The following is a 16,443-nucleotide window of genomic DNA, read 5'->3' on the forward strand; positions in this document are numbered from 1 at the left end:
CAAGGCCCATGCCAAGAAAGCAACATCAGTTCAGCCAAGAATCTCACAGTCACTTTCGCCTGCGTACAGCAGCACACAAAGAAGAGAAACTTCAGTCTTCAGTAGAACCAAACAGTCAAGTGCCAGGCAGCCAAACACATTCTTCTGGTTATGATACACACATAAAATCTTTAAACACAAGCGTTTATCTGGAATCCTCTCCCAACAGGGCAGAGATGCACAAGGGAGCCATTTGCTTCATCTGGTGCCAATAGCAAGACTCTTACAATGGCACTTATTTCTGTAAGTAAACACTGCTGAGCAGAAGTAAGGAGTTGATATTATGGACAATATTTTATAGCACTTATACACTAAGTAGCAGTGCAAGACAGGAACTAAGAAATTGACATTAGGAGTGCATGTGCTTCAGGAAAAGGATTAAAACTGCAAACATGTAGAAAAGAGATGAATTTGTTTTATTTCTCTGAGTTGGTTTGCCTCTTTAAATTAAGGAGATACAATTCTTAAGTCAATTGCTATGTGTGAAGAGGAACAGTGAGCATAACCAGGCTAGGAGCCCCAGAAGATTTGCCGCTGTAGCCTCTCTATTTTATGAGAAGTGAAGAAAAAAGTGACTTTCTGCTTTAATAAAAAATGTCAGTGCTTTTCAATCTTTAGGAGTGTTATCATCCTTTATCATATAAATATGGATATACTCTACGCTTTCTCTTCAAGACACCATGGGGACCTAAAGAGCAGATGCACAGACACAAAACCAAAAATCAAAGACTACAGGAGACATCCTGAATAGCTGTTAGGTATTCTGGGGGATGACCAAAACTTCTGGGGTATAAGTACAGTGGACAACAGTCAGTTATGTGGGACCTGCAGAAAAGATGTTCTTTCAGATGTTCCTGCAGAACTACTTTTGCAATGCCTGGCCGCCAGCATAAAATACAGGGAGACCTGGAGCAAGTGCTTCTAAAGTTAACAAACAAGGAACCAAAGCAGCTGTTGGTAGATGCTCTTATGAATCAAGGAGCTTCCAACGGGATTCAGATACACTAGAGGTTAAACAATTGTGCACTGGATGAGCATAAAGAAAAGACAGGCATATTCCTGCATAAATTTTCTTCCCGACAACGTACAAAAACTTGTGAAAAATTCAGTGCAGTCTGATTGCAGTTATTCAACTTCATTTCTTCACAGAAAGGAGGAAGAAAGAGAAAATCCTAAACCCACCTTCTACTGCCCTTCCCTTTCATTCTTCCTCCTTATAAAATTTGTCTCAGGAGGTTTCTACTAGAATCAAGCTGAATTCACTGCCACAAGTTTTACTGGGATAACACTAAATAAGAAATAGGAGTATAAATTCATAAGTAACAAGTATCTTGCCGAAAGTTAAGAGATACCACTGTTCCGTTCTATTCGTGATGCAGTGTATTTCTGCTGCTTGATTTTTAGAGGCACTAACAGGTTTAATCATCAGATATAGATTGGCAGCTCTAATCTAAACAAACTCCCTGACAACACTGTTAAGGCTCATTAGCGCTCTCACCAGATGCTTCTGTCTGTGTATATGAGCATCTCCAGTTTTTCTTTCCAGTACACAACCCATAATGCTAGCACAGCTTTCAAATTAAAACAAAAAATCTCATCCAGCTTCAAATCCCCGCTCTCCTGGGGATTAAATCTGTGCAAGGCTATGACAAACCATTCCATATTTCTTGGGCTTTTAAACAACTTTTTTGTTTGCTTTTCAAATCACTTTAGCAATTTTTTGGCATTCCTCACCAATCTATACAGATATGACTAACGCGCACAAGGTTTGCTTTCACAGCACAAGTGCAGTGTGTTTGCCACCAAAGACATCACGCAGGGTTATGCACACAGATGGAACCTGTGCTTCACCTGTCTATGCACAGAGCAATGCTTTGACATGAAAGCTATCAAAAATCATTACAGGAAAGAACTTAAAGACCTCATGCAATGATTAAGTTGCTACCGCCAAAGTAACCACTGTAAAAGCAAGTTATAACCCAGCTCTAGTTTTTAAGTGAATGAAATATTAGAGGGCAGGAAGGCCAAATATGTGGGCTTCACAAAGAATGTATCCTTGGATCCCTAAAGAAACCCAACTAAATCTCATGGTTAGTTTATTGGTCTATCAATACTTAACAAGAAATGAAGTGGTGGCAGCAATCTCAGCCCCCAGCTTGTCAGTCACATAGGTGCAAAGCATCCAAATGCAAAACAGATTCTGCAATTCTCTGCACCTCCCTAGAGGCTTGTGCTGCTTGCTGTCTGAGGGCTACAGCATTCTCTCTTCCTGGCTCATTTGCAGGATAAACATATTCTGGACTCAAGTGCTTCTCCTTTCCAATTGCTGGTAAAAACTGCAGTCAGACAGAGATTAAGAGGACAATCTAGGGCACTACTCAATACAAGAAAAATGCTCGAGTGGGAATGTAAAGTTGCTGTTGTTACCCAGACTTCTCCCCTTCTCCCCTTCCCCCCCAATGGATCTCATTCTCCAAGTCCAAAATCAAATAGTTTTTATCTGTATTCTTTATCCACATCAATTCCCTTCCCTTCCCTGCCCTTTTTTTTAAAGGAGTTGCACACTTGAGTTTGAAGATATTTTTACAATATTACTTTTTGTGCCTTTCATGGCTTATGATGTGTTTTAGACAGCCCTCACCCAGGCTGAAGTTGGATCAGTATGTACTGATAATGCCTCCTAACACTTGCAGGAAGCAGCATTAGTAATCAGGTAGATACGATTCTTCCTAACTAATCCATATGTAAATCAGTGCTTCCTTATTATTGCAAGACAGCTGGTGAGAATTTTGCAGGAGCTGGTAGGTCAACCCTTACCTTTGCAGGCGAACAGCCGTTCAGCTCATTGCTTTCTACCTATCTGTGTCTGTCCCATTCTAAAATTGATGTGTATCTGAATTTTTGAAGCATTCACTGTCATCTACCCCAGAATCAGAGTTGCATTTCAGCACTCAGAGCAGCAGCTCCTCCATTGTCCTAATACTGTCTCAGATGGGTATAACTGAGCTCTAAAATATTCTCATAGTGAGCTTTAAACACAAATGGAAGACACTGAGGAAACTGCTAGTTTTGATAAAATTACTCAGAAATTATAGAAATATCTCATATCTGTATTGCTTATTTCCCTCTTTGAATTGGAGACAAGGTATATAATTAGAGCACTAGGTTAGAAATTACAGTAGGAAAAGAACTAATTTGTTCTGTTACAAAAATCTTCCTAAGTGAGATGAGTAATTACACCACATGCTGCACGCTGATTTTTAAGGCTAAAGAACAGATTGAATTATCACAGTGATACAAGCTAAAATGTTTAGTTGCTACAAAGGCACGTAATCTCACTGACAACAGTGGATAGAACAAACTTTGTCTAATTTCTTTCTAGACCTGGCCAAACCCCCACAAATCTAGAAATACTTGAATGTTGGGAAAGCTTTGATCCAGTCCAGACTTTGTGGCTCTGATTCACTTCAGCTGGGATGGACCCAAACTGCTTGAAGTATATTTCACAACACATCTTTGCTTAAATTTTTTACAGATAGGTCATAAATACCACATGTAGAACCATTTCTTGTTATACACAATACCTACTAGCAGAGACAGCTATTCCCATCTCCAGCCCAGAGAATTAAAAACCATGAATGTAGGAGTAAATTTCAGGTCAGCTGACCTGACACCAAGGAGCAAGAAGAAAGGTAAGGCATTAAAATAATCTGTGCAGTCAGAATAAACTTGTGAGAAACTCTGTGTGAATTGTACAACGTTGAAACAGTTGGTAAAGCAAAAATGAGCCACACTGCTCCCTTCTTGTTACAGCCAGAAAAAAACAAAACCAAAAATAAACCCCAAACTAACAAAGAATAGTCTCAGCACAGATTGTAAAGAGGCATATTGTGCAAGTTTACTTTTTCTTAAGGTAACAGTTCATTCAGTGTAGTAAGAAAGTTGTGATCATCAACAACATAACAAGGTTGTGATTTTCATATGACCTAGTTGAGGGTAATGAAAACTAAGTAATATCTACCAAGGGAAAAGGAGTCAGATTAGCTTTTCTGACTGCATTTACTGTTGATAATGTAATAGATAAGTTGTTACTAACTTACGACAAGTACAGCCAGACTCTCAATTCACAAATCATGGGGTAATTTTAATAGGAATTGATCAAAGGGCATCAGAGCAGGTTGCTCACCACTTTGCGCAGTTGGATCTTGAAAGCCTTCACAAATGTAGACTGCAGAGCCCCCGTAGAATAACTGAAGGAGCTGCTGCTAAGCATCCCCCAGAAGGACTTCCTCCCAGAGGGATCTTTCCAGCTGTTCAGCTCCAGACTGAATAAACCCAAAGTCCTGCAGCCTTTCCCAAGAGGGCATGATCACTAAGCCAATGACTATCTTGATGACTATGCTAAAATAACTACAATCCATCAGTGTCTTCCTTGTATTAAAGGACCCTAAAGAAAATTCTAGCCTAGATAGGCTAGATCAATGGGCTAAGTTCAACTGCATAACATTCAATAAAGCAAAGTGTCAAGTCCTGTACTTGGGTCATAACACCCCTATGTAGCAGTACAGGCTTGGGGAAGAGTGTTTGGGAAGTTGCCCAACAGAAAAGGGCCAAGGGCATCCTGGCCTGCATCAAAATCAGTGCTGCCAGCAGGACTAGGAAAACAATTGTTCCCTTGTATGTGGCAACTTGAATATCATGTTCATTTTGAGACCCCTCACCACAAGAAGTTTACTAAATTGTTCAGATGTGTTCAGACAGGAACAACAAAGCTGGTGAGAGTGTTAGAAAACAAGAATTATGAGGAGCGACTGAGGGAACGGAGGCTGCTTAGTCTGGGGAGAGATCTTGTTGCTCACTACAACTACCTGAAAGGTTGCAGCAAAGAGGGTATCAGTCATTTTTCTCAGGTGACGTGATAGGATGCAGGAAACAGCCTCAAGTTGTACCAGGAAAGGTTTGGATTGGACATTAGAAGGAATTTCTTTGTGGAAAGGGTGGTCAAGCATTGGAATGTGCTGCCCAGAGCAGTGGTGGAGTCCCCATCTCTTGAGGCACTTAAGAAATACTGCCATGGAACAAAAGGACACGGTTTAATGGTTAGACTTGGTAGGTCAGGTTGTTGATCAGGCTTGATGATCTTGAAGGTCTTTTCCAACCAAAATGATTCTATGATTTTATGATTCCCAATTCCAGATCCCAATCTGATCCTCCCATGACACAGCTCCATGCTGTTTCCTTGGGTCCAATCACCGTCACTATAGAGAAGAGATTAGCACCTGCTTCTTCACTCCCCTTGTGAGGAAGCTGTAGGCCACAAAGACCATAATGAAGCTCTCTATACTGAACAAACCAAGCTTCAGTTGCTGTTCTTCTCACTTGAGTTTCTCTATCACCTATTATTCCCTGACAGAGATGTTAAACAGGATAGATTCCAGGATATACTCTTGTCTACTTGAGCTGTCACAAGCCTCTAGAAAGAACAGGAATTGTTAACTTTTACAATCTGAGCCAGATTATCCAACTAGTCTTTCATCCACCTAATTGACCATCCAGAATGTAACAGCCACATTTGAATACAAGAGCACTGTAGCAGATACTGTCAGAAACTCTGGAAATGTCAAGGCAAATGACATTCTCTGTCCCACGATGATGGCAGTGGGAGTTCTGGTGCTTACCTTCACAGAACTGCTCTTAGTTCTTCATTCTGACATACTGGAAAGAGGTGATGCACACACTACCAGAAAGAACATTTTTCTCCAAAACACCTTTGGTATTTTTTGATTTACATTGCTTGAATTCAGTAGGCCAAATCCTCAGCTACAGTAATCAGAACAGCTCCACTGAACTTGGTCTATACAAAGTCTTTTATCTTTGCTAATGATTCAGGTTTACTATGGACTCAAACGATACCTGATGGATACCTAATGTCTATGAGCAGCCTGAATGGACAGGCTCTATCAAGTAGGAATAGCGGGGGAAACTAAGGAAATTCAGGATTTCCTCTGTCCTCCTCCATTTCTGTATGATCTTTTTTCTTACCTTTGCAAGGAAACTCCATGCTGCATATTGCCCTGAGGTTGTGCTGCTTTTTAGCTTCACTGTGTGCAACATCAGAAAGAATCCCAAGAGTCCACTGCAAAGGATAGGGAAAACTTGTCAATAAATTCTCTTAATTTCAGTTAAGCGGTCTTTTACAAGCATCTCAGTTTTCCTAATGTAGATCTGAACAAGTACCCTTCAAGTAGTGTTAAATCTCATTTGAACAAAGCAAGCTGGTCAACAAAAGAGCTTACATTATGTCCAGCAAATCTGGGGTTTTGTTCAGTCAGTGACTGGGGTCTGAGTAAAGCAAGTCTTAATGGCTAGTCTCTAATATACTTGTGTAATCAGAAAAGTAGAGATTATTGGAAAAATGGGGCCAAATATTTAACTTGAGACACTTGAAACAGCTTTAAATAAAGGCAATGCTGATTTCAAGAGAAGCCACATGGTTGGCAAGAAACTTACTTCCACCTCCACAGAAGTTGAACCAAAGGATAACTATTAGAAAGCTGCTTCCTGAAGCTTTCAAGTTGTTTAAACTTCATGAAACCTATTTTCTAATTAAGAACTCAAATATATCCTTCCCAGATAACAGGTAGAAGATTCAATAGCAGTAAAGAGAGAACACTCCAAAGCTCTTATTGACAATGCAGTTAATTTTGACTCTAAAGTCATATAGGACAGTAGTCCCTCCTGTAGCCAAGGCTACGTTTAAGGAAACTTTGTTCCACAGCTAATCGGACCTCGTGAGGCTTACAACCTTTGCTGTGGATTTTTTTCTACTTGTAACATACTCTCTGAACACTGAAATAGCGTAAATTAGCAAGAGGGAATAGAAAAGGACTTCAAGATACATAAGGCTGGGCATGAGAGATTACTAACTACCATGGGAAATTGCACGGTAAAGGAAATAGGATCAATGAGGCCCTCAGGTGGAGCAGCAAAAAGTGCCTTAGCAAAAAGTCCTTGAAATGGATGAGCAGTTCTTGACAGTTGACATCTTCCCTGCAATAGCAGGCTAGAATTTCTACGCTGGACTCCAGCGCCTGAGCAAAGTACTGCTCCCTGCTCAAGGCATGTAGAAAATCATGTTTCAACCACATGTCAATACACAGCTATTTGTCATACAACAAATGGTAGTGTAAGGTAACTGCCCAGAAGCAGGAGGCACTATGGTTTCCTACACTGAGCCATTAGCACAAGACCCCAGTAGACACAGCTAAGAAAGACAGCACTTTAGTGACAAAAAACAGAAGCAAACAGAAGCTACCAGTCACACAACATCCCACCCTGAGAAATCAGACAGTTCAGTGAAGCACCACTGCTCAATATTCTGAAAGTCCAGTAGCTGACTAAAATTTGTTCTGCACCTTCTGTCCTGGTGAAAAGCGCTGTTAGTCAAAGTGACTTGAAGATGTTTGGTGTAATTCAGACAGAACAGCTAATTATCATACCTGAAATACTAATGTCAGAATTAAATATATGTTTGTTTCATTAAATAAATAGAGTAGTTTGCATCTAACTACTAATGCCTCAGACATTCTGAGCAGAATATTTATCTGTATCAGTTACCCTTACTTTATGTTGTAGAAGTTTCCTTCAAATTCTTTACATCTACAGAGACACTGCATGACAAGATGGTGAGCAACTGAGATCTATTCCTCTTCATCTATTCCATCTATTCCTCTTCAATTGTTTTAGAAGAGTGTAGTGTACAGTGCCATCTAATATACGCATGCTGAAACTGGGTCAATGGAAACAGAAGCAGAAGTCTGCAAAAGTAGTAAAATACTAGTAGCATGAAAGAGAATATCCAGGATAGCTAAATATCCGTTAGAACCTGTCTGACCATGTTGTGGTGACCAACATTGCTGCACCAAGGGCAAGTCATGCCTGACAAACTTGGTGGCCTTTTATGATGGAGATATAGTGTCAGTGGATAAAAGAAAAGCAACTGACATTATCTACCACAACTTGTGCAAAGCATCTGACATTGTCCAGCACAACATCCTGGTTGGCAAATTGGAGAAAAATGGATTTGATGGATAGACAACTCGCTGGATAAGAAATTGGTTGGATGGTCACGCTCAGAGAGTTGTGGTCAATGGCTCAGTGTCCAAATGAGGACCAATGACAAGTAGTGTTGCTCAGGGATCAGCACAGAGACTGGTGCTGTTCAACACTTCTGTAGGTGACATCGACAGTGAGATCAAGTGCATCCTCAGCAAGTGTACAGACAACACCAAGCTGAGTGGTGCAGTTGACACACTATAGGGAAGGGATGACATCCAGAGGGACATGGACAGGCTTGGTAGGTGGGCCCATGACAAACCCATGAAGTTCAGCAAGGCCAAGTGGAAGGTCCTGCACCTGTGTTGGGGCAATCCAAGCGCTGGGCAGAGAATGGCTTGAGAACAGCCCTGAGGAGAAGGATTTTACTGTGAGGCTGGTGAGACACTGGAACAGGCTGTCCAGTGAGGTTTTGGATGCCTCCACCCCGAAGGAGTTCAAGGCCAGGCTGGATGGGGCTTTGAGCAACCTGGTCTAGAGGGAGGTATCCCTGCCTGTAGCAGGGGGTTGGAGCTAGGTGATCTTAAAGGTCCCTTCCAATCCAAACCATTCTATGATTCTATGATTCTTCAAGAAGAAACAGATTTCCCCTAGCTACAGGGGAACAAGTTATTCAACAGCTAACTGCAATATATATAATATAATATAGTGTGTACATTTCTTTCTCAAAAACAAACAAACAAACAAAAAACACCTCAATACCATAAAACTATCCAGACAGGGAAATTATTTAACAATAATTTTTAATAACACACTCTAATGCAGAATCAAAACACAAATACAATTCCTAACAATCAGGAAATCTTTTTGTCATCAGACAGCTTAAAAAAATATTTTCTTCTCAGAGCTTAAAAAATATTTTCTTCTCAGAGGGGAAAAATATTCCAATTTTTTTTTTCAAATAAATTTCTTGAGGTAATTAAGACCTACAGGAAATATACTCAAACAATCACATTTACCTCATTTGTGACAAGACAAAGTCCAGCACATTTGAACTCATGCCTTCAAATGAATAGCCACAGGTATGCACCAATACATATTCTCTGGAGTTTTACTGGCTTATGCCAGCACAAACTGGTATAACTAAGGTTTTGAATCCTCTGGAGTTTTTAACTGAGGGTCAAGGTTGAAACTTAACATTATCTTTTATTATGAAAAAATTCACACATCCACGTAACAGAGAAGTTACCTGGCACAGCAACTGCTATGAAATCTGTAGAAGTAGAGGAATGGAAAGTCCAAGGCACTGAAGAGATCACCTGAGGGACAAAGCAGTATACTCAGTGGAACGCAGGAAAAAAAAAATAAATTACCCTCTGTTAAAAGCAGGGAACAGTAATTATATGAACATTACCAGTTTAACATTCCTTTGAGTCTTTACAGCTGGCTGACTTTTCATTTATGACGCTTTTCACATTTCTGGTCTGCTTAATTTCTCTGTGACCTTGATTCTAGCCAGTTCCTGCCTTTGCTTGAAAGGAGGAAAGGAATTATATAAGACTTAAGAGCATTCTTTGCTAGAATACAGATGATCCTGCTGAATCAATAGTTGCCAGTGCTAGTGGCTTCTTTTATTTCAGAGCTTGTGATTGCTCTTATTGAAGCAACAGGAAACACAGATACATGTTGGCTGCTTCTCCCTTTGGAATTTGAACTCTGCGACACAGAGCAAAGTCAAGAGGTTTCAGAGAGTCCTCCCAAATCAAGGCAGAGCTCTGGAGTACTTGCATTTCCAAGAATGTGGGCTTTGGCTGCTCTCAGTAGCAACAATTCCTGGGGCTCCTACAGCCCTTGGGCTCTACAGATCAAGAAGATGCTCCATCTTTCACATTTTGAAATGCTTACTTTTTGAATGCATTTCTGGCTCTACTGATGGGAAAATGCTAGATACACATGATAAATCACCAATCTGAATGGGATATTCAGGTTTATTTAAATGCTTTTTTCTTTGCTTTTCTGATTCAGAAAATGTCCCAGTGAGAGCAACAGATGGACACCTTTATCATTCTAAAGGATAGATACATGTATGAGAGGAATATTTTCCACCATTCAGTTATGGTGGAAATACTGTTTCTGTTACTTTAGCCTGTAATCTTTTGCTACTTCAAATCCTGTCACAGGATGCGATACATCTTAAAGCAACAAAACAAAACGTTTGCATGGCACTGAGGGAAATGCAGAGAAGGAAACGCAGTAAATTTTGTGAGCACTGGAACACTGCGCTCAAGAGGTTGTGTTCAGTGAGGGAATCCTTGCTCTTTACCATGTATCACTTCAGAAGCTGTTTTTTGCTGGTTGTCTCACACTGCTTCTTCACAAAGGGCACTTCAGAAAGATATCAGTAAGTATCACATGAATTACACAAAGTTGTCTACCAATATAATATTATCAGTCATATTGCGATTGAATTCCAGAGAAATCCTTCTATGAAGACTGACCTCTAAAAAGAAGCAAGAAAAGGAAAGGCAATATGGAAATCTGAAAAAGCAGCAACTTAATCCACTTTACCTGCTGGATGGGATGCAGAAGCCAACAGCACCACACTAAAAATAAAAATAAAAAGGATTGATTTCATATTGCAGTAATTATGACCTTGTCCAAACATTACGAATTGGCAGCTTTGCAATTTTGTTCATGGTGAAACTTATTCCAGTTAAGTAAAGTAAATGAGGCATACATATCTTTTAAAAGGTAGCTGGAAATGAATCTTCAGGGTTGCCTTAACACCATCTTTAACTTGCAAGAGGGCTGTCAACAATACTTAAACATGTCTTCTATGGCTCTATCTCAAGCAGCAGGTCTCAAAAACCTTCCATCAGCGAGACTCCACACCTCTCTGGGTAACTTGTTCCAGAGCCATCCCACCCTCCCAGTGAAGAAGTTTCTCCTGATATTCAGTTTTCAAACTATCAGGAGCAACTTACGGCTGTTGTTCCATATTATACTACCTGCCTCTCCTTAGAAGAATTTGGCTTGGCCATCTTTTTAACTCCCTTTCAAGAAAGTGAAAGCAATTATTTAGGTAGCACCTTGGTCTCCACATTGCCAGATCAACTCCTTCAAACTCTCCTTCCAGTACGCTGTATGCTCCAGGTCCCTAACAATGTCAGTAGACCTGCTCTATCTTCAGCTTCTTGGTGTCTTTCTTGAACTGGGGCACCCCAAACTGAGCAGAGTACTCTGTCTGCAGTCTCAGCAATACTGACGGTGACTTCGCTCAATGTGAAGTAGTCCTTCCAACGCAACCCAACTTGCCATGAGCTCAGGCTACCGCTTCACAGTCATCTTAGCATTTCGTTACCAATTCCCTTCCAACAAAGCTGCTACTCAGCCAACTGGTGACACCACTGAGACAGAATCTATAGGAAATTATAACAATGTCTAGACTTTAATGCCCCCTGTCCAAGGGAGAATTTCAACTGTCTGCACAAATGTCTGTGTTTGTAGAAGTGTCCACATATTGCATAAAAGTCAAATACCCAGTCCTAAGAATATGGTTGCACATGAACAGCACATTCATGCTCCAAATGTCAACTGAAGAAAGAACAAATGCAGAAATTAAACAAGTTAGAAAAATGCATGAAAACAAAACCAAGCAGCAGCTCAACTGATGCATGCTTTTTACAAAGATACAAACAAGCAAGAAAATGACCTGATCCTCATCTGGAGAACTAATTAAGACTTCAGAGGTCCTACATGGTCATCACACTGAGTTTGTGGTACAGAGCCTACTTCAACACTGTTAATTCTTCATATAGATTTCTTATCTTTTTCCAGATGTTTTAATTCCACTTTGTTTCAAAGGTGGAGCACTGCAGTTTGGAAGAAGCAAGACAGTCTGCCAATGCAGAACTGCAGCTTCCTCCAGACACTAACAACACACGTTCATTACAAAACCAAAGGGCAACAGGGAGAAGGAGAAAGGAGTATTTTCTTCTCACTGCACTTAGGAAGGTGAAAAGACATTCATTAAAGTTATGAATGCTAACGCTAGGTATTTTTCCCTGGCTAATTACCAGTGATTTTTACAGTTCACTGGGCCCAGTAATAGCAGTAAAGCACAAAGTCAGTCAGTAGAAGGTTACCTGATAAGTTAAAGCAGAGGAAAAGCTCAGAGTGGTTCCCAGCACACATGGCAGTGGCTAGAAAACTGAATGTGCTGCAAATGACGTATCTAGAGCACTACAGTATCATCAGCGTGCGTATAGTATTGCTTCTGACTCAATAAGAAAGACAACAGGCAACTGGAAGTAGAACTGTATCAACAGTGATGAGAATTATGACTAAGCTGTGTTTCTTCACTTTTGGTTTTTGCATTATCACTTTTCAAATAAAATAAAACAGTGAGATTGGAAAATGCTCAAAGAGAAACTTCCTTCTGGAACTAAGAGGGATTGATAACTATACCAGACATCCCAGGCCTCAGCCCAAAGAAAACATAAGGAAGAAAACAAAACCTTCCCTGTGAAGTGTGGGGATGGTTAAGGTCAAAGGGTTAGATGGCATTAAAGATGTGCTGCAACTCTGCCCTAAACAGAATATCAATAAAAAAGGCACGATTATGTTATAAAATCAGATTAGGGATCCAGCGGATTCCAGAAGGACAGCATGGATATGAGGCTGTAGCAGGAACAAAATCCTTACACAGGGTTTCTCTGCTCCCCTCTTCTTACCATATACTGGGAGCTTAACCACCCGAGCTTCCTCCCCAGCTAAAACAGTCTTTGAGAAGCCTTACTTAGAGGAATCAGCTTGCTAACTCACAAAACTTAATGCTGGACACCATCTACCTGAGATAAGCACATTTACAGTAATTTTGACCAAGAACTGTCTATCAGAAGTTTGTGCTCATGCAGGTTTCAGAATAACATGTCTTCTATTCAGTGTGATTTAAAAACATTTTGGCCTGTTTTCTACAGAAATTAAGTTTCTGCAATAGTTCTCTGTCAGCCACTCTATACAGCTCTCAAACACAATGACCAGCTTCATCCAAATGTGGGGAGTGGCAGACCTGTCAAAGATATCTACATGCTGACAGGTCTCATGAAGGGACAAATCCTGCCAGTGCTTTTGGCGTCTAAGAACACATTTCTGCTTTAAAGGAGATGCTAAAAAAGTCATCTCTCAATTTGCACAACTCCTCTGAAAGGAGCATAGGAACCCTAAGTTCTTAAACGCACAGGACTGTATGTCACAGTTCCTTAGTGAGAAGCTTCTCCTTTCTGAAAACCCCCATAGCAAGATTCATCCTTTCCATGTGATGTAGTGCTCCTGCTCTCTGCTGGACACAACTTCACAGACTTCAATGGATCCTATAAGCTAACACGGCAGGGAACAGGGCATGGACTTTTCAATCATAGCTGCAAAATTAAGACCTTGGCCAAAATCTGAATTTAAAGGTTCAGGCCCAGATGCAATTTTCAACTAAAATAACAACTAAGAGCCAGAGTTGGGCAGCTGATAAACAACAACAAAATCAATTAATTTCACTGCTTGTTTAATGATTCTTATTTCAACATTAGACATATATTTGTACCTCATTCAAGACTGCACAGATTACCTCTGCACACAGCAGCATATCTGCAAGCTCCATGACTACCACACTTCAGAACAATTTCAATAAATACAACCACATCCTCTGAGTAAAATTGATTTTCTTTGCACTTCACACTAAATAGAAAACAACAACTCACTTAAAACAAGAGCCTGCTTCAAGCAAATTGATGTTCAGGTATTGTTAATGCTTGGGATCCTGGTAAACAGACACTGCAACTATACAAACCCCGCATCAGTGACCTGCATTACTTACTGGAAGCAGAAGAGCTGATCTGACTATGATAGAAAGAGGTATATGCTGTTACCATGTTGATGACATTCATAAGGTAAATGGAAACTGATGTTAAATATTGTCCTCACCAGTGTTCCTGATGTATTCCTACCAGGGATCTTTAGTGTGGTCAGACTAAAGCACACAATCAAATGATGAGAACAACTTCAATTTCCTATGCTTATGCCTAACTTCTGTGTTCCAATTTGACCTAAATCAATTTATGTCTTTCAGTCCTTATAACCATCCTCCTCCCATAGAGCTCCATATCTGTAGTCTCATAGTCCACAGCATTCTCATACAACTTTATTTACCGTTCCAAGAGGCCAATATATAAAAGCAGATGTGATTATGGATGGACAAGGATCTAGTGAAGGTTCTATATGCCTTAATTTAAATAAAACCTCACAAAAATCTAGTGGAAGCTATGCACGGCAGGTACGCTGGTTTGTATGGTTCTTCTGGAGAAATGACTGGGTTTTTCTAATCCTTTTTAAAAATATTTTGGTTTTGAGAAAAATACAGGGGACTCTGGTGACTCAGGCTCTTTCACTAACTGCAAAATAACAAGCCAGTTTTATATCTCCAAATCGGAAAAACAACCAAATGTCTGAATTACTCAGTTCTGCTGACAGCACTCTCAGTAGTCAGTTATTGCTCAGGTTCTTTGCACGTGGTTCTTTTACAATCACTGCCTCCCCCTCTGGCAATTTGGTACAAGTTTGTCTGTGGTGAAGGTTTTGCCAGTGAGTTACTCTGTAAATATTATTTCTGGAAAAGAGAGATCACTTGTGCACATGGTGATTAAAAATTCATAATTAACACCTCGTTATCTCCCCAGGTGTACATTGGCATGTCCACCTACAGCCATAGCCAAAATCATGCAGCTGTTAAGCCGTATTTTTTCAATGCATGTCTTGCTAAATAAATATATTTAAGTAGTGGCAGCTCTGAGTTTCCTAAAGTAGTCATGTTTGAAGATGAAAATATATGCTAAACAAACCAGCCATAGTGTATCAAAGGCTTATTCATTTTACCTGAATACATAGTTGATGTACTGTTGGTCCAAGTCACTGGGAGAGAAGAGGAAAAAATATGGTATTCTTTCAGTAATGCTGTTCACTGATACAAATAGATCACTATATCAAGTAGTAGCACAATATTACGATGTATCTACATAATGTCATAATTATGTAGCACGCTTATATTATTTCCTATATTTTATAAACATTCATATTGCAACATTATGCTAATAGTTTATCAGCATATTAATTTACATAGTATTTGCACAAATTCTGTTGCTATTCTGTTACACTAAAAGTAAAGATACGGTGAGCCTGGCTAAAATTTTAACAAAGGTGGAAAATGATTTTGAAATAAAGGAGCCTCTCTGGACCCTATATACATGTTACATACATATACGTAACACGCAGTGGCAACAAATCCATCCCTATACAGACAACTGCAGACACCATGCATATGCTATATGAACACTGCACCTATTTTCAAAACAACTTCTGCAAGGCTGATGTAAGACTGCATATAGGATTGGTGCAACGTTTCAAGGTTTTTGAGTTACACAGACACTGACATCCTGTGGCATCCCATCAGCCGTTAAACACTTTTGAGATTGTGTCACAAAGGGAGATACTGACACATTCAAACCATGAAGCTTTAAGACTAACACAAACTAACATTTCCTCTTAATGTCAGTGACAGTAACTATGGGACCTTTTTCCAGGACTGAGTCATCATCCTTTGATAATACAGTTTAAAACTAATTCAGTGTTTGTGTTAGCAGTATAAACATCAATAACCACATGGTATTGCTGGGATTATCAACAGTATGGCTCTTCTTGTAACAAAAATCGTTAATGATTAACCAAGAGTGATGCAGTTCACACAGATAAAGCAGAGATCCCTACAGTTTAGATGAGTGCTATGTACATCAGTCCTCTTTGATAGCAATTCCTTCTATTTAAAAGAACGTGAAAGCACATTACCTTAAAGAATTAGGCTTCCATAACTTGTGAAATACTTTGTAAGCCCCTGTAATTGCAATGACATAGATTTACCATAACATGCAATCATTATGACAAACAACAGCTTATTTGTTCATGGTACTGATAGAACCCTCTGAATCACACTTAGCAATGTAGCACAAAAAATGCCTAAATCATGAGTAAAATCAACCTATCACTTCAAATTAACAGCTTCCAGAGTGTTATCATCTCAAAATACTGTCATGCCATGTGTGCTTCTGCTAGTCCAACTCACAATAACTAAAAAACATGGAAGGGAAGTACACGTGCGTGTGCAAATACATAAAGTGCTGTAGAATTTTTTTCTATTTTTCTGGGTAACTTCCATGATATGTTCATCTACGTAGACCCTACAGTTGTCTGTTCCGAGTCATCTTTGCTGTTTGCAGGATCTCCAGGCTCTTTGCATTCTTTACCAAT

At 39.8% G+C, this 16,443-nt stretch overlaps 1 protein-coding gene across 6 annotated transcripts in view; it reads right to left on the reverse strand.

The window, feature by feature from the left end:
* TMEM241 (transmembrane protein 241) overlaps positions 1–16,443 on the reverse strand; it is a 50,383-nt gene that overhangs the window by 17,719 nt on the left and 16,221 nt on the right. For 4 of the 6 annotated variants that reach the window (XM_052704616.1, XM_052704615.1, XM_052704614.1 and 1 more), the window contains exons 9-13: positions 15,985–16,030; positions 15,019–15,054; positions 10,663–10,697; positions 9,344–9,413; positions 6,082–6,175 (exon numbers count right to left, since the gene is read on the reverse strand). In XM_052704616.1, coding sequence (XP_052560576.1) covers positions 6,082–6,175; positions 9,344–9,413; positions 10,663–10,697; positions 15,019–15,054; positions 15,985–16,030 — 281 coding nt within the window. The remainder of the gene's footprint in view (positions 1–6,081; positions 6,176–9,343; positions 9,414–10,662; positions 10,698–15,018; positions 15,055–15,984; positions 16,031–16,443) is intronic. The other 2 variants (XM_052704617.1, XM_052704618.1) reach the window with 2 other exon arrangements.

The sequence above is a fragment of the Tympanuchus pallidicinctus genome, unplaced genomic scaffold (assembly GCF_026119805.1).
Source record: "Tympanuchus pallidicinctus isolate F22 unplaced genomic scaffold, pur_lepc_1.0 scaffold5, whole genome shotgun sequence".
Classification (NCBI taxonomy): Eukaryota; Metazoa; Chordata; class Aves; order Galliformes; family Phasianidae; genus Tympanuchus; species Tympanuchus pallidicinctus.